The sequence below is a fragment of the Sycon ciliatum genome, chromosome 5 (genome assembly GCF_964019385.1).
Source record: "Sycon ciliatum chromosome 5, ocSycCili1.1, whole genome shotgun sequence".
NCBI classification, from domain to species: domain Eukaryota; kingdom Metazoa; phylum Porifera; class Calcarea; order Leucosolenida; family Sycettidae; genus Sycon; species Sycon ciliatum.
The window spans coordinates 10,909,490-10,932,022 of record NC_088647.1 but is presented as its reverse complement, the minus strand read 5'-3'; the positions used below and the strand labels follow the sequence as shown (position 1 = coordinate 10,932,022).

Here is a 22,533-nt window from a genome sequence, read left to right as displayed (position 1 = left end):
AAAAAAAAAAAAAAAAAAAAAAACGGGACACAGATCTGAGCAGCTCAGGATGTCCGCCCGGTACCATTGATGAGGATGTGTGCAATAAGTAGCATAGAGGTAGTACATACATGTAGTAGTGCAGGTAGTAGACCTACATGTACATGTCATCACTTTCAGGAGTATGACCCTGCTCAAGGTCATGTGGACAGTCATGCCTGTGAATGTTCCTACACTGTACTCCCTGAAATTTATTGATTCTTTTCTTCCTCCAATTCTTTATAGATAGGGTTTGTACCAAAGATATTCAATTGCAATATCCTTTCTCCTCCTCCAAAGGTCCATTTTGGTTCTTTTATCACATACATTAGATACGGTTGCTATGCCTTCATAGGCTTCAACAAGTTCTGTTTGGACGGACACAACATGCTGATGCCCTTTTTCCTGACTCATGCCGAGCATCCTTCTTCCTTTTCTCGCCCTATGTCACTCTGCATGGTCACGATTACATGCATATACATGTACATGTACAATGTATGTACAATCATGTACATTTTGTACATGTACCGGCATATGTATGAGTATGGGCTCGGGGGGAGCATCGAAGTCGGATCTTGCCGGACCAACCAAAATGGGGCTGCTACGGGGCCTGCTGTACATCTGTACAATACACTTGTACAAGCAAGAGTACATGTACTCTTGCTTGTACTCATGTGTGCCTGCTTGTATGATGTGTGTATACTAGGTGGTCCAAAAGAGAAGAGCAAGACTTTCTGCGCACAGTCACATCCTATGGTGTGGTATATGTAGCTAACACTGACTCCTATGATTGGTCGTACTTCCGGTAAGTCGGGTCTATGCTCCAATGCGCTGTCCTTGCATCATTCTTTACTATTATTCTATGTAAGTCAGTCGTGATCCATGGCATGTGTCAGTCGACGAGTTCTCAATTGCACTGCTCATCCTGACAACAATGATATGTACTCAAGTTGGGCAGAACTAGATTGCAGTCACAGGTTTGGCCGCATCTACTTGGTCCACAAGTGACCATTGTGCTATGCTCGGTAGAGGATTGAAGGCACATCTTAATTTGGGGTTCGAACTTTCCACCTGTACCAGCTTTACTGGTACAGTGTATTCAGTTGCTTACATAATGACTTTGCCTTTTCATGTGAATGTGTGTGTGCGCGCGCGTATGTGTATGTACGTGTGTGTTTGTGTGTTTTCGGTTCATGTTTCAGGACTCTGGCTAAGTTGGAACGCAAGACTGATGGTCGGTTGACTGACTACTACACTGCATTCATACACATGTGCAGAGTTGTCACTGAAATTGTACCAACCAGCCAAGCTGATCCAGGTCAGTAGAGATGCATAGAACACTCTTTTTATCTGTAATTTGCTCTGTGCATCCTGTGGTGTGTATGTGGGTGGGGGTGGGAGGTTATAATGCGTATGTGTGTGTGTGTGGGGGGGGGGGGGCGTGTGTGCACGCATGTGCGTGGCGTGTATATGTGGTGTGTGTGTGGGTGGGTGGGTGGGTGGGTGGGTGGGGTGGGTGTGGGTGTGCACCAGGTTTCCTAGTCACTGATTATTAAAGTCTTTTTCTTTATTTTATAGTTACGGTGTCTTTGCTCAATGAGGAACGTGCCATGCGGGCATTGTCCAGGATTGACTTGCTCTCTACCATTCGTGAAGAGGTATGTTCCGTTTCATTTGGATGCTTAACCCTTTGCTGTTTACGCATACTGGAACCAATAGACATAATAATTATATCGGTTCAACAGTGCATTTTCAATTTCTCGTAACTCCATCAATTATTGGTCGACTTGAGCAATCGAAATGTTTAGGAAGAAGGGAGAATACCAAGCTGTCTGTATGCGAAGCGCTGAAATCAATTTTTCAAATGTAGCTCAGTTGCTTAATCGGGCGGGAAAAGGCTAATAAATGTGTTTCTTGTCTTAGTCTCTCCTCGCTCTTTGCGATGTTCTCAACCATACATTGTTATGTTTAGGAAGAAGAGAGAATACCAAGCTGTCCGTATGCGAAGCGCTGAAATCAATTTTTCAAATGTAGCTCAGTTGCTTAATCGGGCGGGAAAAGGCTAATAAATGTGTTTCTTGTCTTAGTCTCTCCTCGCTCTTTGCTATGTTCTCAACCATACATTGTTATTCCACTTGTCACACTCAGCTGCATTATACCAGTCTTATAAACGTAGGCATTCCTATTCCGACAGTCCTATTGCTCATTGTACTTGACCCAATCTGGATGTTCTGTGTATGCTGGTACTTGTGTCCTGTAGGTGTTGCAACATCCTAATCTTGACCGGCACTTGTCACTGTGTCAGCTGTCAAATGATGTACCAGAGTGGTGGCAATGTGGTCTTCATGATCGAAGTCTTCTTCTTGGTGTGGCTAGGTCAGTGCTGCTTTGACTGCCGGGGTGACCATCAGAGTTCAGGAAATTCTTGAAATATATAAGTGCCCACTGTCCACATCGCCAACGTGCGAGTAACAGGTCTTTTAAGGCTTCCCCAGATTACTAGTAGCTCAAATGCCATGATCAGGATTAAACCGACAGAAAGAAGACAACCATGACAGTGCTTCATCAAGGTTTTGTTCAACCTGACAATTTGCTTGGCCACGGAGATAGTGATGGATGGTAAACTAGTTCTTGATTCTTGAAAATGCTTAGCCAATATCACCAACCTATAAGCAGTAGATCCCACCTAGAACCATACAAAAAAAAAGAAAAAAGATGGCCAGGAACTTGGCAGAAAGTGCTGGCTAGACCAACTTGCAACACCTCCCACCGCCCCTGTAAAGGCTGCAATGTGTATAATGTAATCTCGCAAATATAAGACCATGGTCTTATATTCGAAAAATCGCTGTTTTCTGTCTTTTCACAAGTGCATTTTCGTTCGAATATAAGAACATGGTCTTATGCTAGAGATGAACATCGCATCAACATGTACATGTGCAAGTATGTACAATGGAGCCTGGATGATCCTCGTGTGCTTTTGTGATTTTCATTCACTTGTGAGACTATGGTCTTATAACCAGAGGTGGTCTTATATTCGATTATAACACCATGGTGGTCTTATATGCGCGAAATTGCGGTATTGCTTTTATCACATTTCTACAGATCTAATGATTTGTGTAGCTGCTAGAGCACTGGTACCTGTAGGACTGTGCATGGACCTGACTGTAGCTTATAGCCTGTGATCTGTAGTCTGTAGCCACCTGGTACAGCAATATGGTTGTAAGAAATTCGGTATTGTAACTTTGGACACTTGACAGTTGGTTGTCCGTCTTATTGTTTGCCTAACTGTGTGTGTGGTATTTGTGTACTGTGTGTCGACTATAGATACGGTCTTGCTCGGACGGAATATACTGTACTCTGTGATCCAAACCTGCTCTTCTGCTCGATATTAAACTATGCGGCACGCGAACTTGGACTGCCGCCTCCTACTTTTGAGCCAGTTGCAAAGGGTAAGCTGGTATTCCATCCTTGTGCACCTTAGAACAATGTGCATACGTCAAATGCTTGGACTGGAAGCTACAAATAATATTTAGCTTGACGGCATCTGCAGCTGAATGATATTCTAGTTTTGACAACCTTGGAAAACAGCCATTGCCAGCTTTCCACCCTAGTGTGGAACGATCTCTAGCAGCGTGGGCACAGACTCTGCACCTTGCAAGTACAAAACAACTGACCCAGGATCTGCACCGTGTAGCACTGTGGAGAAGTCTATCACCTGCTGTATCGCCCAATCACATACTAAGTAAATGGGTTGAAAACTTCAAATGATAAGGTGCTCTGGTGCTAGTTCACAGGTACATTGTATTGATGTTGAAGATTGTGTTGATATGACCTATATTTCCCTCTTTCCTAACACAGGTGATGGCAGTGTGAAGTCACATGGTGAAGCCTCATTGAATGAAGCAACAAGCTCCTCGAGCAAGGAAAACAGCAGCAGTCGCCATCATAGTGCACACCCAACCTCTTCCGACAGCAGTTCCAAGTCGTCCACTTCTGATGCTGCTTGTGGCGGTGGTGAGAACTCTGCTGGTATGCAGATCAGTATTTCACCAGAGATCATCACGCACGTCAGGTGGCCAAAGGTACAACATTTGCTTTTATACTGCTTGCCTGTGTATGTTCAACATGCCATCCCTTTTAATGCACTTTCTATGTTCTTAGTATGTTTAAAGTGAAGAAAAAATTTGTTGCTTCTGTCTTGTTCCACCCTGGCATAGGAGCGGCACATAGTGCGCCGTCTGCAGAGCTTGGTGTACACCGTGATGCAAGGAGCATGGCCATCAGCAGAGGCCGTAGCAAGCCATAGCAACGCCAGTGCTCAGTACTCTGTGCCGTGTGAGTATGAGCAAGCCATGTATGAGGATGATGCAGCTTATAGCAGTCCAGACGTGTCTGACAGCGAGGATTTCGTTCCCAAGAAATCTGACTTCAAGGTCAAGAGAGTAAGTATTTGATTTGTTCAGTGTTGGTGTTGCAATTTCAAATTTGGACTTCACGGAGAATTTCAAAGTTTTTTAGGAAATTAAGAGGCCACATGCCATGTACTGCTCTTTTCTCTCCGAAACTCAACACTTGCAAGCCAGATATGAAATATGAAAGAAAGAAAAAAAATCTTTCTTTCATATCTGGCTTGCAAGGACCCACCCTGCTGGTTTGCTATTTACAGTGACTTGTCAGCACAAGTCCGCATTTAGTATTCATAAAAACAAACAACTGGAGATAACCAAAGCACACACCATGGGCAAGACTTGATACTAACGAACACTGATATCAGAATGACTGGTGTTTTTAAATACGTCATGTTTTCATTCAATATATAAATGGTGGAAAGAATTGGGATTGTACAGGTGCACAGAGGGTTCTGAACCTGCACGCTGATTGCCGCTTTCTTATTTTCATTATTCTACTTGTGCTGCAGGGTGATGGATTGAAGATGACATTCAAGACAAACAAAACGAAAGCTGCTGCTGCTGCTGCGTCTGGTGAGTACCGTATTTAAACACAGTAGCTTTAACATCTGTTCTATCATTGTACATCTGCGCTCGGTGAAATCCGACCCTAAGTGCGTATCTGGCACCCTCAACCTAAGTGCTACGGATGTGGCTGGATGTACACATGTATGTACGAATCAGTACTAGTCACCTAATCGGAAGTGGTCCAGGGCACCAGTTTTGCAACTTGGTTGGATTTTCACCGAGCCCAGCTGCACAGACACATGCACAGACACATGCTCAGACACATGCTAACCAGTCCAGTGTTGAACTGTGGCATCTTTTGGGGAACTGTGGAGTGTTGTGTTTCCCAAAATCTATGAGTAACGTTGATAATTGATGTGTGTGTGTGTGCATGTGTGCGTGTAGGAGGGTGTGCGGGTGTGCATGCATGCATGCATGTGTGGCTGCGGGTGCGTCCATATGTGTGCGTGCGTGCGTGCGTGTGCGTGCGTGTGTGTGTGTGTGTGTGTGTGTGTGTGTGTGTGTGTGTGTGTGTGTGTGTGTGTGTGTGAGTGCGTGCGTGCGTGTGTATGTGTGTGTGTATTATGCCTACAGATTTACAGTGTTACAGCATTAGTGGTGGCCAATTCATCAGCCTTGCAAACTGTTGAATGGTGTAATTCCAGCACAAGTTCTTATGTCACATAGCTGTTAACTATCATCGCTTCCGCGTTGGTCATGTCTGAGTCTTAGTCTGATGTATGCTGTGCTTTTTGCTGTAGGTACAGCCACACCCATGTCCGAGTACAGCAGTCACAACTCTCCAGCGTCTCAAGCAGTGCGAGTGCCAGTCATTCACAAACCGTCTGGTATGTGTTCACTATGCCTGTCTGTGCCTGCTGCGAACCAACTATGAGCCGGTGTGAAAGGCTTTGTGCTTGTTTGCTGTGATAGCGAGTGGCATTAGCCACAGCCTTCAATAGTTCTCAGTGAAATGCTTATGTGTAGAAACGACTCCCGGCTGTTGTTATTATGCTTTGTAGGTCGTAAGCTAGTGGGTCAATCTGCTCCGCTTCAAAGTCAGCTGAAGGACTGGCTCAGATCCCATCCAGATTACACTGTACTGCAGCAGGTAAGTTCTGCTCTCTCACGACTGCGTGACATTTGTTTGTGTGACTGTTGTGCATGTATCCGTGCGTGCGTGTTGTAGCTGGGGATTTCTTTATCTATACCTGAAGTGTATAGGTATTCTGAGACATGGCAAGCACACAATTCTGTGACATTGACATGTGTCCTGGTATGTATTATGTACACTTTTTTTTGTTGATGTAGGAAACAGAGCGCAAATCATCCCGTACACCAGCACGTGGCTATGCAAGTGCAGTAGCCATTGCTAACATGAGTGAGACGGATGAAAGTGTAGAAGAGCACTATGACGATGAAGATGACTTCTCTCAAGATCAGGACTTCGACGATGATGACGATGAAGAAGACAATGATGGTGGTGCATGGGGTCGTGCTAAGACTTCCGTTGCTCCACCTGCTGCCTCTGCTGCTGCTGCTGCAGCCGCTGGCAAGAAGAAGAAAGTTCACAAGAAAAAGAAGGCAAAGACAAAGAAGTCCAAGCATCGTGAAGAGCCCGTTAAATCTTCATGCCGCCGTGAACCATCACCACCGCCGCCCCCAGCGGCCAAAAAGAGGAAGCCTGGCCGCCCTCCTGCCTCAGCGGCTTCTGCCAGTGCAAGTATGTTAACATTTAGTGTAGATACCGGTATAACTTGCTTCTTTTTGCATTCCTATCATTTTCTTCATTGGTGTCACTGATGTTGATGTTGAGACATGTACTAACACCTATCCATGTCTTTTCCTCTCTTTTCAGGTTCCTCGGCTTCTTCCAAACGCCAGCAGGTATGCTTATGTGTGTATATGTGTGTGTATCATTTCCAAGTCGACCCAGAGTGTGGGGATTCAGGGGGTGTCAGCCACTGTGCAGCCGCTAATTGAGTCATCTTTCCAAGATTCCATTTGAATCTCTTTCCCGTTTGCCAGCAGCCCTGTGTGACCTACTGACAGTGGGCAAGTACTACATTTATATTTGGAAGGAGGGAGGGGGGGGGGGGGGGAGAGGATTGTTATGGATGTAGTCTATAGGCATAGGTCTGATCTACTCACCACCCACCGCTTTAGGAGCTGCATCTGCGCCTTGATCCATGAGGGTGGTGGCGTTCCTACGGACGCGGAAAACTTGGCCTCTAGCCGAGTCTCATGTGAACCTTAAATTTGTTTGCCTATAGGCACAGCTTTCAGTGAGCGTTTTATGTGTGTTATTAGCCATGCTTGTGTGAGTATTTGCTCACCACTGTGTTGGTATCTGTGTGCTTGTGTTTCTGGCCTACAGTCTGTCAGTACGAAAAACCTTACTGGTGAGGAACGTGTCAGCGTTGTAAATCGAATTACTGGCCGAAAGGTAAGGCTTTAGTACACATTACTCATTGCAATTGAACATTTTGTGATTGTATTTGATCTGTATGTGTTCTCCTGTATTGGGGACCTGATACTATTATAGGCTTTGGATCATCTAGTTACTTGCCGTATGCTACCAGTCATCCTGATTTTTGTGTGCATTAGACCTATGGAGTTAGTATGAACCCATTGTACTGTTGGAGAGTGGAGACCTGGAAATCTGTAGTATTTTGTGGAGTCTCTGTGCCCTCTTTCCTGCATGCATGCATGCATGCAGCAATTATGTGGCGTTACACTTGTACGAGATACTACGCAGGGTTGCCAGGTCAAAATAGTAGGGGGGGGGGGGGGGGGCATGGGAAACAGTTACCCTATATCCCATTTTTCCACTTTCCAATATTGTCTTGCCACGCCAAATGCAACGTATGGGGCGAATCCCTGACTTCAACCCCAGACAAATGTGCCTTTATGAACCATCTATGCATGAAAAACACGAAAGTCGGAAAATGAGTAGGGGGGCGGCAATTTTTCACAGGGGGGCGCACAAACAGAGTAGGGGGCTGGTGATAGCCCTTCACTAGGCGCTGTACTGTGCAAGCACTGAAATTCAAGCTCGCGAAGTGCTTTTTCAGCTTTTCTATACCTCCCAGGGGTAAACAATCCTTGCCATCAGACAGCTGGAAGTAGACAGAAACTGTATTCTCCATCGCTCTGAAATGCGAACATCCTGACCTATTTTACGGACTCGAGCGGAGGTTGCAGTGTTTTCTTGCGCTGACGGAAGTGTTCGTCGGCGGCAGCTCCGTCAAAAAGACTCAAACGAACCGATCGCAACTTCTGTGATGGTTTGTGCTGCCATGTCGTCGGATGCAATGGTCAATGGTTATGTTCGGATGGTGAATCGGTGGTTCCATGCCGTGTGACATTGGCAGAACACCGAAAAACCAAGTGAGAAGATAAGCGCCAATTTTAACTTGGCGGACCAAGTACATGCAATCCCACCACATGTATACAAGAAAGCTTGCACTTAGGGCCTTCTCTATGCTGGCCGTACATGTGTCGGGGGTTGTACACAATGGAACGGGGCATGCAGGATACAGGCAACGTGATGAAGCTATCACAACTTCTTGACACACTGGTCCGGTCACTGCATGAACATCATCCAGTACCAGAAGATGAGTTTGATGGTACAGGACATGTACAGCATACCCACTACTCTCTCTCTCTCTCTCTCTCTCTCTCTCATTCTCTCTCTCTCTCATTACCCACTACTCTCTCTCTCTCATTCTCTCTCTCTCTCTCATTCTCTCTCTCTCATTCTCTCTCTCTCTCTCTCTCTCTCTCTCTTTCTCTCTCTTTCTTTCTCTCTCTCTCTCTCTCTCTCTCTCTCTCTCTCTCTCTCTCTCTCTCTCTCTCTCTCTCTCTCTCTCTCTCTCTCTCTCTCTCTCTCTCTCTCTCTCTCTCTTGCTCTGATGTGTCTGCAGATTGCTGGTAAAGCTGCACCCACACTTCGCAAACTAGAACCTTGGTTGGAACGCAATCCCACGTTTGACGTGGCACCTTCTTGGGCTGCTGCTGTTATGAAGTTTGTAAGTTGGCTAGCTGATGGTCTGTCCGTGGCTGTGTGCTCTTGACTGACATTAAAGGCTGTATGCCCTGTATGATCACTGTACTGGTACTATGGCATACCCACACCTGGGAGTAGTTTTCAGAATTTGATGACTTCGTTTCTTGTTTCAAGTCTCCTGCGATGCACTTTGTTTCTTGACTGCCCCGGTCGACTCTTGTTGTGCATGTGGATTCCATGGTCCTTTTTTGCTTCCATGACGTCCAGAATTCATTCTGATGTACATGTATGTCCGCATATCATGGTCACTTTACTAGCTACTTAGTATTTCTATTAGCTATTACTAGCTACGTGGCCTGGCACGAGGGAAACATGGATGCAGTGAATGGGATTTTCGGTCTTTGACCACTTTGTGGTGGGTCTGATCTACTCACCTCCCACCGCTTAGGAGCTGCATCTGCGCCTTGATCCTAGAGGGTGGTGGTGTTCCTGCCGATGCGGAAAACTCTATCTCCAGCCGAGTCTCACGCGAACCATGAATTTTTTTATATTTTTTTACTAACTTTTACCAATCGTGTAATGCCTTGTCATATGTGCGCGTGTGTGTGTTTGTGACTAGCCTCATTTCCCTGCCCAACTGTACGGCGGTGCCATTGTGTTTTGTTGTTTTAGGACCTACTGTCCAGTCATCTTCATAGTCGAGTACCCTATGAAGCACCCAGTAACAGTAGTGCCAAAGCCACAGCCAAATCAGCCAAATCAGCCAAGTCGGCCAAGTCAGCCAAGTCCAAGCAGAATAATCACCATCATGCGTCTCATTCCAGTCGCCAGAGTACTGCAGCAACAGCTAGAGCAGCTGCCTCTCTAAATGGTGGTGATGACAGTGATGAGAATTATGATGATGAGTACGAGTAGCTTCATATTTGTGTCTATACCGTCCTTGTACTGCTCTTTCTCGTACCTTCCTGTACAGCCTTTTTCACTATACATACTTGACTTGCTGTACAGTAGTGTGCAATGTGCTTTGTATTCTCAATGGACGTATGTGTTCAGGCACATGTGTATGTGGCATGTATCTGTGTCAGGCAATCTTGTGCTCTATGTAGCTGCTAAATAATGCAGCATCTGTGTATCATACAGTTGTACTCAGTGAGTGTCAGTGCCAACTCACTACTCTGTCGGTATCTGCACTGACTTACATGTGCGTGCACAGTAGCAGTGGGCTATGCACTACATACTTCCATGTCAAAATTTTATGTTTGTGTTTATCGTGTCTGGTTGACCGTAGTCTGGTTGACTGTTGTCTACTACACGAGATGCACACCAGGTATTATGCTCCTACTAACTACCATGTGCCATTGACTTGACATTGTACAGCGGACTATGCTGTGCACACTGTCAGCCTGTTTAGTATGAGCACACAGTGGCATGGTTAGTCAGTTTTCAACTTCCTGTAGCCCGTTGTTAGTGCTGCATGATGCTGCTAACAGTTACTGCCAGCACACTTCACAATGTGGCTCTTTGCTTGCGCTGTGCCAATCATGCCACCCAATACACATTCATTTCACAACAGTGTGTCGACACCTGGCCAACAAGTTCAGCGGCAGTGTGTATGTGTGGTGTCCGCTTGTGCTAGCTATGTATGACTGTACAACAATGTGTGACAATGTGTAAGCGCTACACCTCTACACTACCTACGTCAATTAAGTGCTGCCTGTGTTTCTAGGCATTAGTGTACAGGTATTTTGTATTGCTGTTGCTGCTACTGCTGCCCACAGCCTGCCTGTACATGCCTGCATTCCTCTAGAGTGTATGTGTGTGTTTGGTGGGTAAGTGTGCCGCACATGTAGTATTTGTTCCACACTTCATGCCTTACTTGTAGTATGCTACTGCTGTCTCTATAATGTACTACTGCTTCAGCTGGTCCTGCTTTCTACTGCCACCTCTTATCAGTTCTTCTGGCAGTGTAATCACATATATTTTGATCCTCTGTTCAGATGTCATCTGACCTATTGATGGCTCTCATTTTAACCTTTGTGCTAAGCAAGTCTTGTACATGTATGCTTTTCCTCCCCAGTGAACATGCAGTGTGACAGCGTGCTATCAAAAAATCATATCTTACTTATAATATATCACACACATTATCTTGCTGTGCACCTGTGTCTAGCTTGGGTTCATGCTGCCTGGCTCGCAACATGCCTCGCCCCCCTACTTTCTTTCTGCTTCTCCAGTAGCATGTTTTTTGGTTTCTGCTTTGCTCTGTTTTTAACCTGCTCAAGTTCTTGTTTCAGATGAATTCTATCCTCTATCTTCGCTCTGTTGTGTGGCGAGTGGCTGATCGGTCTCCCTGAACACACGCAGCCAGATTGCTGAAAAGTACGAACATCCCAGTACTGAGTACCTATCTCTTGGAAACAACGTTCTTGCACGCGCGCGACTATTGTTTATTGTTTGCATGACAATCAGGCATTAGTGATTATGTACTCACAACTCCCTGGTTGCATTAGGAAGGTTCCGGAGTACGATTTTTCGTGCCAAAATCCGTAGAGGCGCTACGGATTTTTTATACGTCGTTTTCGAGCAGTGAAATGTTCCGGAGTACGGAACTTATGTGTTTGCCGTCATTGCCTAGGTTACGATCGCAAACACGTCACATTCCCGCGCTATGCCTTTTTATTTGTACCGAAATCAAAACTTCCCGCGGAAAATCCATGTTTCTCGTACCAAATTTGTACGCGAAAAATCTTTCTGCACCCGATGATGCAAAATCTCCATACGAAACATGGTTCGTGTGAAAGCCAGTCCACACGGATTCTCCGTGACGAAAAATCGTATGGAGCACGCCTGGAAAAAAATCCGTAGCGCCCACACGAATTTTGGCACGGAAAATCGTACCCCGGAACCTCTCTATTATGTACTCACAACTCCCTGGTTGCATGTACAGGTACATGTATGTACCTGTACATGCAACCAGGGTGGGCTACGTACATACAGTACAGACCAAACCAAGCCAAACATGTCTGCAACTCCCAAGCAAAAGCATACTGGCAGTACACAGTACATGTAGCGGAGGTGTCCCCTTGCAGACCGCTTCGCACAACACACATGAACAAGCACACACAGAATCTCTGTTGTGGTGACTGTTGATCAGTGGTTTCAATGACAAAATACAGGGGATGGATGAAATAGTCTTGTCTACAATACTTATACTTATAGTGGTCGTATGTGCATGAGTGAGTGAGAGGGGGGGGGGGAGACGAATTATACGTTCTACATGCTGTAAATAGGTGCAAATACAAAATGAAATCGAGAAAAATATGACTAAATCATCAATTGAATCTAAAAATCCATACACGTTCCACACAAGCACAGCCGCATATACTGTCTCACACACACACACACACACACACACACACACACACACACACACACACACACACACACACACACACACACACACACACACACACAAACACACATATTATATGCAACTCCAAGACTTAGCAGCCGGTGAATGCACCGTGAAGCAGGCTGTCAAGCTCATTCTGATGCGTTTTCTTGGAACCGGTAGCAGGAGCAGCTGAGGGAGCGCGGCCGACATAGCAGATGGGAGACTTGCTGGAGTTGACAAGTGCTGTATTGAAGCGAGCTTGCACATACTGCCAGTAGCCCTGATTCTTGGGCTCCTCCTGTACCCACATGAGCGAGGCATTAGGATAGCTAGCCTCCACCTCTTGGATAAGATCATACGGGAAGGGGCAGAGTTGCTCAATGCGAACAAGAGCAACATTGGTATCCTCGCCCAGACGCTGCCTCTCCTTGGCCAAGTCATAATAGACCTTGCCAGTACAGAAGATGACACGCTTGATAGAGGCGCTGCCTTCCGGGAGTTCCGGGTCAGGTAAAACACGACGGAAATGCGTGCCCTCGCACATCTCATCAAGGGATGAGCGCGCATCAGGATGGCGCAACAGACTCTTCGGTGTACAGATGATGAGCGGCTTTCTGAAATCAAGCTGCAGCTGTCGTCGCAGGATGTGGAAGAAGCTGGCTGGAGTACTGCAGTTGGCTACAATCCAGTTGATGTCATGTAGCTGCTGCATGTCAAGCGTGCGCCCATCAACAGGTGTGGGTATGACGTCAGCATCGTCACTACACATTTGAAGGAAGCGTTCCGGCCGTGCACTGCTATGCTCTGGGCCCATGCCTTCATAACCATGGGGTAGAAGCAAGACGAGACCGCTCTGACGTACCCACTTGGTCTGGCCACTGCTGATGAACTGGTCGATAATGCACTGGGCGGTGTTGTTGAAGTCACCAAATTGAGCCTCCCATACCACCAGGCTGTTGGGGTTGGTCATGCTGAAGCCGAGCTCAAATCCCAGTACAGCATATTCTGAAAGAGAGCTGTTGCACACAGTGTAGACCGCTTGATCCGGAGACAGGTTGTTTAGAGGTCGGAACTCCTTGCGGTCTATCTTCTGATCGTGCAAAACATGATGGCGATGGGAGAAGGTACCACGTTCCACATCTTGGCCACTCAAGCGAACATGATTGCCATCCATAAGCAGACTACCAATAGCCATAGCTTCACCACCAGCCCAGTCCACCAAGCCGTTCTCCAACATCTCTGCACGCTGTCCGAGAACACGCTTCAAGCCGCCATGGATGGTGAAGTCAGCTGGCACAGTGCTGAATATCTTGCCCATGTGTTTGAGTTGTTCCATGGGTACGCCGCTGCTGGGTACATCTGGCATAGGACTGCCACCCTTGGCAAAGAAACCTTTCCAAGGTGAGTCGAGCCACTTGTCAACCTGGTGGTCTTGATTCCTTGCCTCAGTGAAAGCCGTCTCACAGATCTGATCGTATTTACTCAGCTCAGCATCATACTCATCACGTGTGACCGTACCATCGCTGACAATCTTCTCACGATAGAGATCGAGTGCGGACTGGTGCTTCTGAATGGTCTGGTACATGCGTGGCTGAGTGAACATGGGGTTATCCACTTCATTGTGACCATTGCGCCGGTAGCAAACTAAATCAATCACCACATCCTTCTTCCAGTGCTTTCTCCATTCAGCAGCCACCTTGCACACATGCATCACTGCCTCGGGGTCATCGGCGTTCACATGGAAGATAGGAGCGCCAACGACACGAGCTACATCTGTGCAGTAGGGAGACGAGCGCGAGCTGCGTGGGTCGGTTGTGAAGCCAATCTGATTGTTGACAACCACATGGATCGTGCCGTGGGTGCTGTAATCCGGCAAGTCACTCAAGTGGAATGTCTCGTAGACAATACCCTGGCCGGAGAATGCAGCATCGCCGTGGATCAAGATACTCATTGACTTCTCACCACTATGGTCCTCACCGTAGAACTGCTCGGCACGTGTTTTCCCCTGAACGACTGGGTCTACGGCCTCCAAGTGACTGGGGTTTGCACAAAGTGAAATTTTGATCTGCTTGTTGCATGCATGATTGAGACGTTCTTGATAAGTCCCTAGATGGTACTTGACATCACCCGATCCTTCTTCGCCAGATTCCAATGCTGAGTCAAACTGGGCGATGATCTGATCCAGTGGCTTGCGAGCTACATTGGCCAAGACGTTCAGTCTGCCACGATGCGGCATACCCATAACAAAGCTATCAACACCGAGAGAGCTGGACGTGTCAATCACTTGCTTCAGAGCCGGAATGAGAACTTCACATCCCTCCAAGCCAAACCTCTTCTCACTCGTCCACTTGCGCGCCAGAAACTCCTCAAAGCGAGTTGAGCGGATAAGACGAGCCATCAATATACGCTTTTCCTCGACACTCAGTGCCATGCAGCCGGGTGTTTCAAACCTTTCACGAATCCAGTCACACTGCTCTTTGCTCTGTAAGAACATATACTCCAGACCAACATTCTTACAATAGATCTGCTGAAGTCTCTTCAGTATTTCACCAAGTGGTAGCTGATCTTCTCCACCACCCAGCTTCGTGCTACTAGGTAAACGAAATACACGATCCATATCCGAGGATGTAAAGCGATTTGTGTACGACAACAGGTCCTGCGGCGTGGTATTATCCAGATCAGCATCCAGAATGCCCAAAGGATCAAGACTGGCAATGTTGTGACCACGAATTTGATAGGCACGAATAAGATGTTGCACAGATAAATGATCATCCACAATGCTTTGCAGCTTCTCCTCCGATACTCCCTTACTCATAGGCAAGGATGCACCGGAAGCCGTAGGAGGACGAGCGTGTGCCTCTCCAGGCCGTGCTCCAGCACGAGCTGCTTTGAAGAACGCATCCCACGATTTGTGAACACTATTGTTGTCCTTACACCATGATTCGTACATTTCTTCCACGTATACACCCGAGCTGCCATTGAGGAATGGCTCACGAGTGACTTCCTTGGCCACCTGGCTTGCACATCGTCCAGAGACATTTTGGCAACGTGAAAGCCGCCGCAAAACACTACCAGCGCGAAGCATGGCTGCAGGAAGAAGACAACTGCAACGTCCGCAACGCGCTGAATACACTTGTACTTCAAATTCTTATCGCAAAATCGCTTTCGCAACACATCTTTGCAAAAGGAACAAAAATCGCCTTCATGTATGTCGCGAACGATGGGCCATGGACATCCGGATCTTACGTACCGGTTCGATGTTGCCATAGTCTGTGTAGATTTTTCGCATTTGCGAAGCAGGGAGTACGATCCAGTGAGCGCAAAAAACATACCATAGCGGAGCGCCTCGGCCTCCAAGGCGCCAGGCGTCACGAATAGTCCAAATCAGAGTAGTATTTCAGTCAATGAATAATTTTACTGTACTCGTACTTCCAGCCTTGAAGTAATACGAACTATTTTACTGGTCTTGTCAGGAGTCCTTTCCTGCACACTGGAGAGGTGTTATGAAGTGATATCATGATGTAACATCACCTCGGAGTTTCGAAGCGGCCGCTCGTAAACACCCACAAGGAACGTATGTTTCACGTTTGTGGCTGACTTGACAAGGAGTATGGTCATCAATGTCACAGTAGGTAAGGCATTTACAAATCGCGAATACCTACTCAAACCGCTTTGTAAAGCGATAGACCAAAGTTTCGAATGCACGGGAGATTAAAGTGATACCCGCCCATAGCGCGGCATCATAACATCCACTCGCCTTGAGCTGTTGTGACACGTTTCGAACACCCCTGAGAGTGAGAGTGAGCATAAGTATGCCAATGTCGCATTACTGAAGAATGAGCTATAGCTATATATAGAGGCTATGCGATTACATCATCAGTTGAGATGCTTTGGCGAAATCGCGAACTCGCAGCACAGCGTTGCACTTGCACTAGCGACTCACGCTGCATACATACTTTACATAGCGCCCATTAAATTAATGGATCCGCTGGCTCACTCTCTATTTAGCGTCCATAACTGCATAAGCGGTTCCACTGACTCACCGGGGTGACCCCATGAAATGTTTTGCATATCTTCGATAGGGAACAAAGCCGGTGGGATTTTTCACCAGCTGAAGTGTTGAGCGGAGTTCACAGGATCATTTTTTGCGATGCGACGGCCGCGAAACCGGGAAATCCTCTCATCGTAGCCATCTCGCAGCCCACGCAACTGCTGCAATTGGACCATCGCAGAAGTTGGGCTTGGCTCAACTTTCACGCAACTGCCGCAACTGGGCCATCGCAGAAGCTGGGCTTGGCTCAACTTTCGCGATGCGACAAGTGATGTGGCGTATGATTTTGATCTTTTCTGCAACAAAGTTGTACAAAGGTTCAAGAGTTGCCTGTAAAGTTGTACCAAAGCCACGCAAATACCATGGTGACGTACCCACCTGCATTGACCTTTGCGCCAGATCAGCAAGGCGTCGTCGCATCGTTGACTTCTTCTGTGAATCATATTTCACAAGTTCGCATCGCACCCCACCGTCGCAGATCGCGTCGCATCGCCCATTGCATCGCAAAGAAGCTGCATTGTTGCCTGGCATGAATATCAAATTTGTAGAATGAAAATGAGGTGCTGAAAGTAGCTGTTTTGTTGCTACAAGTGACTGCATTGATTCTGTGTACTTGTGCTTTTCTTCTTTCAGTGTGGTGACTTCCGGTTCACGTGGCAGTGGCAATAAGGAACTACTGTGCAGCATGTGGCTGTCTCCCTGCCTACAGACCTATGTCAGCCAAAGTGCACATCATGTGCAGGTTGCTGGTTATGGCCAGCAATTATCTCACATTTGCTCCCACGCAGCACTGCTAAGGGTGCCATGGACAGACTACGATAAACTGCCTAATTGAAGCAGCACGGAGATTCTTAGTTGTGAGCAATCTCTTCGCCAGCCGGCTTATTACAGTGTGGAGATTGGAGAAGCTGGAGACACAGATACCACAAGGAACTTGTAAATCCCTTGGCAATCTGGATTTATTGCCATTGTTGTTTGGATCACTAAGATGCTATGATCCTAGGCTTGCAGACTATGCGGGCTGCCTGATAATAGAGATAGTGCAGGCACTACAATTGACACTGACGATGGCAAGCTCACAGTGGAGATAGTGCAGGCACTGCAATTGGCACTGTCGATGGCAAGCTCACAGTGGAGATCAACCACACCTCCAGATTCATAATGCCCATCAGAAGAAAAAGAAACAATAGCTGCCACCTCTTATTGTATAGATCTGGTAAGTTGCTTTCTTTTGTTCTTGTATTGTCATTCCCAGGCCGGTGTACCAATCCCTATCCATATCGTACACATACTTTACTTGTGTCTGGTCAACGGAGGCTCTGAGGCACTGTGTTAACGTTTTATTTTATTATATTGGTTTTGTCACAGATAAACAGTCAAATACTAATAATTATTGATAATGAAAAGTCAGGCCTGTCACTCGAGTTGAACCTTGGTGTGAAAGTTGTAGCCTGCAGGAACGGTGACCTGGTGATTTGTGTACGTATGAACACGAGACCGCTTATTCCACCACGTTCAATTGGGAATAAGGGCCGAACGCTGCATCGCAGCCTTTTCGGACCAAAACCAGTCGACTCAGCGTCCAGAAGGCTACCACATATGGGCTGCAGTCGTCCGTGCTCTTATAATCGCGAAATGGTGCTTTTAGTGACATTTTGCATACAAATCCCCATCTAGTAGGGCGCAGTCGCCCAGTTTCGGTGGAAGTGGCAAGTTCGATTGGGAATAAAGGAGAAAGGGAGCGTCTCAGTTTCCTCGGACCAAGACTATTCGACTTAGCACCCCAGAAATTGCGGCAAAATCAGAGCAAACTTGATGATGAGCAAACTTGATATCGAGATTTTGGGTAAAATCGATGCCTGATACAAAGATTTCCTTGTTTTTTACCCGCTCAGCGTGATATGCTGCACAGAACGCTTTGTTAAAAACTTCCCATCGATCAGTCAATTGTACGGATTTTCCTCCGTCCTATGACCCTGCCTGTGTTGTCGCACCGAGATATCCGTCCCTTTTTGTCTTTTGAACTTGATAATATGTTCATCCATCCCATTGCTTTTGTTTTCGCTCGCTGCTGAGCTCATTACAATCATGATGCTCGTTTGTCCGGAAATACCCCTTAATAACATGGGCACTCCAGCCTTTGGGTTATCCGTAATTATCAACAAATAAAAGAAAAGAACAGATCAGTTCACCGAAATATCACTGCGATTCACTGTTGATCACCATGATTTTGGAAGAACCTGGGGGCATACTTATGTTCTAGATCGTACCAACCAAACACACCCTGCTCAGGCTGTAGCTGTAGCCTGAGGGCGCGTTTGGTTGGTACGACCTAGAACAGGATTCGCCAGAACAGCGTGTTTGGTTGGGACTGCACCTGTTCTGGGTCGGCCAGAACGTGTTCTGCTTGCTCCGGCCTCGAGGCCGGAGCAGACCGAGCAGTTTCACTTTTTCACGGTGAAACTTGTCGGGAACATCGATTTTGGTCCCAAATGATCACGTGCATACGCTTTTGGGTTGGACTCGTCGTACCGTACACAGTGACCATGGTGACCCATACAAATTTTGAAGAATGCACCACGTTTGGCATATTTTTCACAAAAATGTGCTCTGTTTCCGGTACCGTTTGGTTGGCATGAGGCTGCTCCATGTGCACCAGCTGTTCGATCCTGTTCTACAGTTTAGATCGTACCAACCAAACGCACCCTGAGTGTACTGGTACATGGTGTAGGCTCAGCAAAATATCGAAGATTTTTGCGCAGTAACATTTTGCTGCAAAATATCGAGGTGACGTCAGGAGCAGAATCTGTCTGGGTGAGAGGGCCAGATCAGAAGCGCACTGCGCATCCACACTGCCCAGGCGCCCAATTAGAGTACATAAACCCGGGGGGGGGGGGGTTATGTACTCTTGATACTACTAAGTACTAGCGCTTGATTCTATGCTCTACGAGTACGAGCGCAGCCGCTAGCGCTAGCTAGGTACAGTCCATTCAGAAAAGGTTGGGCGCTGGCTCTGGAGAGCTCCCGTGTTTGGCGATTTTGTGGTACACTGTGCAGTGCCGCGCGATTCGAAACTTGAAAAAGGGTCCAAAAAGGCACCTCAACTGGGGTTCGAACCGCAAATGTACCGTAAAATCCCGCCAGAGCGCCCCGTCTCTCCCATCCGCCCCTCCCTGACTTCTTGTCAGGGACGTGATTGATTGTATCCTCGTATGACTCTGTCGCAGTCTGTGATGCCGTACTGCACTGCAGACGCGTGCTCAACCCCGTTGGAAATGTACGCAACAGTGCCCACCCTCCTGACCAGGGATCGCACAAACCCTGCGTTTTGTCGGGTCTGCATGACTCCTGGCTCTTGACCTTTGGTCGGTGTACGAGATGCACGAACAGTTTTCGTAGGGTGAGTACTTTTTCATGTAGCACTGAATGCGACAAATAGGACTCGCCCATCCGCCCCTCCCCACCTGAAGCGTCGAGGAGGTAGGGGCGCTCTGGCGGGATTTTACGGTACTGTTATGCAAGTGGAGTGAACGGCCTGGATTTTCATGGTTTTTACCCAATTCAGTGCTTTGGGGGCAAAACCTGGCCGAAATCCTATTCTTGTTATGGCTTGCTTTTTGGAGAAATAGACTTCAAAAACACAATTGGAAGAGCATTCCATGGGGGATTGCCAAAAAAAAAGGAGACGAAAACTCAAAATTTGACCCGTTTATGGCCAAAAGCTAGGATACCAACCTTTTCTGAATGGACTGTAGCTAAGAGAAAGACCAAGGAACTACAACAAGTAAGTAAATTACGCTATACTTGTCCACTAACACCACCAGTTACTAAACAATCTTTGTATAATTTGTAAAATTACGACTCCCTGGTTTGCACTATCGATTACGAACTGCGCTGCGTACATGCGCATGCATGCGCGCGGAATGAAAAAAAACGTTGACACATAAATTTTGGCACATGTTTTTTACATGTTTGTTTGCACTTTTTCTTGGAAAGACGAAGAGTCAGTTGTTGGTTGTGACTTTATATCCTTGACAGTTCAGGTTTTTGCTGGAGGAAGTTCGTTTCCTCTCCACTCGGCAAGCCTAAAATGATGTCGGATGAGAAACGTAGTGATGCGTGTGAAAAGACGGACCAGGACGGTGATGTACTTGCTGCTTTGGACTCTAGCTACGTAAAACATCCGTTACACAACGGCTGGGACTGGTGGTTTTTCAAGAACGATAAGTCTCGTGAGTGGAGGACGAATTTGAAGCAGATCACAGTTTTTTCTACCGTAGAAGATTTCTGGGCTCTTCACAATCATATCCAGCCTGTCTCCAATCTTCCTGCCGGATGTGATTACATGCTTTTCAAGACAGGAATTGAACCTACGTGGGAGGATTCCGCAAATAAACGCGGTGGTCGCTGGCTAATGCAGACGGGCAAGACAGTTCGTGCTGAAAAGCTGGACACTTATTGGCTCGAAATTCTACTACTCCTGGTCGGCGAAGGATTCGGTGATGATGCAGATTGTGTGAATGGAGTTGTAGTACAGATTCGTGCCAAAATGGACAAATTGGCTCTGTGGACCAAAACTACAGACAAGCAGCAAAATGATCGAATTGAGCGGAGATTTCGTGAAGTCTTGAAATTGCCCTCGAGTATTACAACACACTTTGAGCCTCATCAGGATGCGTTGAAGAGCATTTCAGCACCTAGAAAGCCATTCTCCAAATAGATGCTGCTATAATGGCTGCTTCTATTACTGCTTGTCAGCCAAGGAGAGAGCTTGCCATGACGTTAAGACGTTCTCGACCGAGTATTGTACTGGCATGGAGAGAGTCATGTTGCCGAAATATACTCAACTGAGGTACTTTGGAGTATTCTGCTGCCATAATGATATTACGATGGCCCAGTTTGTGTCTTTGTTCTGTGGTTTCCGATGTTTGTGGAAATTTGGACCAGTCTTCGGCTCGACTATTTATTGTTTACTCTATTTTTTACAATCCTCTTGTGCTGTGTGCATTTGCTGCATTGGTACGTAGTGTCATGGTGTACGTTGGCAATTTCTTTCTCGTTCTCAGCCACGTTTTCTGAAGTGCCCTCTACGAAAATCTCCACTTGCACTGTATTGAAAGTGTGGGTTCTCAACCATGTTGTCTTGATGACACTACCCTAGTAGGAGAGCCCTCTGGTTCTTTACCACAATAACTGCTAGTTCTCCGACTTCAGACTCCCTGGTAGCTCTCATTCGGCATTTACCGCTGTAGTTTGATAAATTCATATTCTTTTTCTGTTTTCATTTTTTTAACTAACACATGCTCATTTGCTATACAGTAATTTGGGTTGAGGGTTCCGTGCTTTTTGTTGTCTCTTTTTACCTTTTTTATCTTTTATTCTGCGTGCACCTCAATGCACTCCAAGAGTGCATGGGGATGCTCTATCTAAGCAGGCTGCAGGTTCTTTTCTGTCTGCCATTGTTATTTTGAGTTCAGGCTACAAGAAACACCCGAAAGCACGTGTCCATTGCACACTGTACTGACACTGTGTATGTGTGGGTGGGTGTTTGTTCCTGTCAACTTGTCTGGTCTTTGCCCAGCTACGAATCGGACAGTCTATAAAACTGGGTCGTGTCAAGACTGTGTCTGTCACCCCTAAAGAGTCTACAACTTTACAATGCAGTTTCATGCAAGTATACAACTTTGGCGTACAAGCTCATGCACCGGTACGACTTTGTAGTACGTTTTCAACATGTGCTATTTTCTTGTACATTTCCATGAATAACGCGGGTTTTATGCAAAATCTCTCGAAAACGCGGATGACAGCCAATAACTCAGAAAATTGCGCGTCCGCGGAATCACGGTATCCTGTGGGGACACTCCAGTACAAACATCGTAAATCACTCTTGTGAAGAGCATTGCATCATAAAAAGTCAAAAAAGGATGCCGGGAGTTGCACACTATATGTATTGCGTTGGGCTAGTAGCAAGAGTGCATACCGTATTTCCCCGATTATAAGTCGCACCTTTTTACACTAAAATTCAGAGTAAAAAGGGGGTGCGACTTACAATCGAGCATGACTTACTACTGAAGTGAATATATCGCAACAACATTGCTCAAACCTGAAA

At 46.6% G+C, this 22,533-nt stretch overlaps 3 protein-coding genes and 1 long non-coding RNA gene across 5 annotated transcripts in view; 3 read left to right on the top strand and 1 right to left on the bottom strand.

The window, feature by feature from the left end:
- Positions 1 to 11,290, top strand: part of LOC135817596 (chromodomain-helicase-DNA-binding protein 8-like) — a 48,830-nt gene extending 37,540 nt beyond the window's left edge. Inside the window, exons 36-50 of the mRNA XM_065330815.1 lie at positions 725 to 823; positions 1,221 to 1,336; positions 1,597 to 1,676; positions 2,279 to 2,394; positions 3,343 to 3,467; positions 3,877 to 4,100; positions 4,236 to 4,460; positions 4,937 to 5,000; positions 5,735 to 5,821; positions 5,996 to 6,084; positions 6,285 to 6,696; positions 6,832 to 6,860; positions 7,351 to 7,419; positions 8,900 to 9,004; positions 9,655 to 11,290. Coding sequence (XP_065186887.1) covers positions 725 to 823; positions 1,221 to 1,336; positions 1,597 to 1,676; positions 2,279 to 2,394; positions 3,343 to 3,467; positions 3,877 to 4,100; positions 4,236 to 4,460; positions 4,937 to 5,000; positions 5,735 to 5,821; positions 5,996 to 6,084; positions 6,285 to 6,696; positions 6,832 to 6,860; positions 7,351 to 7,419; positions 8,900 to 9,004; positions 9,655 to 9,897 — 2,083 coding nt within the window. The 3' untranslated portion in view covers positions 9,898 to 11,290. The remainder of the gene's footprint in view (positions 1 to 724; positions 824 to 1,220; positions 1,337 to 1,596; positions 1,677 to 2,278; positions 2,395 to 3,342; positions 3,468 to 3,876; positions 4,101 to 4,235; positions 4,461 to 4,936; positions 5,001 to 5,734; positions 5,822 to 5,995; positions 6,085 to 6,284; positions 6,697 to 6,831; positions 6,861 to 7,350; positions 7,420 to 8,899; positions 9,005 to 9,654) is intronic.
- Positions 11,291 to 12,119: 829 nt separating this feature from the next.
- LOC135817597 (2-oxoglutarate dehydrogenase complex component E1-like) lies at positions 12,120 to 15,533 on the bottom strand. The gene has a single exon (XM_065330816.1). It carries the CDS (start codon positions 15,456 to 15,458, stop codon positions 12,483 to 12,485), a length of 2,976 nt encoding a protein of 991 aa, XP_065186888.1. The 5' UTR covers positions 15,459 to 15,533; the 3' UTR covers positions 12,120 to 12,482.
- A 246-nt stretch (positions 15,534 to 15,779) lies between these two features.
- Positions 15,780 to 22,378, top strand: LOC135817595 (uncharacterized). 2 transcript variants are annotated; one of them, XR_010553564.1, is made up of 3 exons: positions 15,791 to 16,005; positions 17,058 to 17,640; positions 22,006 to 22,378. It is a non-coding gene; the product is annotated as an uncharacterized LOC135817595 (long non-coding RNA). The 2 variants fall into 2 exon arrangements; XR_010553563.1 differs by lacking the exon at positions 22,006 to 22,378 and having other exon boundaries at positions 15,780 to 16,005; positions 17,058 to 18,621.
- LOC135817594 (eukaryotic translation initiation factor 4E-1A-like) lies at positions 20,390 to 21,944 on the top strand. Its single transcript, XM_065330813.1, has one exon. It carries the CDS (start codon positions 20,515 to 20,517, stop codon positions 21,142 to 21,144), a length of 630 nt encoding a protein of 209 aa, XP_065186885.1. The 5' UTR covers positions 20,390 to 20,514; the 3' UTR covers positions 21,145 to 21,944.
- Positions 22,379 to 22,533: the final 155 nt, after the last annotated feature.

Coding starts and splice junctions, on each gene's coding strand:
- LOC135817594 (XM_065330813.1), top strand. CDS start 20,515: ATGATGTCGGATGAGAAACGTAGTGATGCGTGTGAAAAGACGGACCAG.
- LOC135817597 (XM_065330816.1), bottom strand. CDS start 15,458: ATGCTTCGCGCTGGTAGTGTTTTGCGGCGGCTTTCACGTTGCCAAAAT.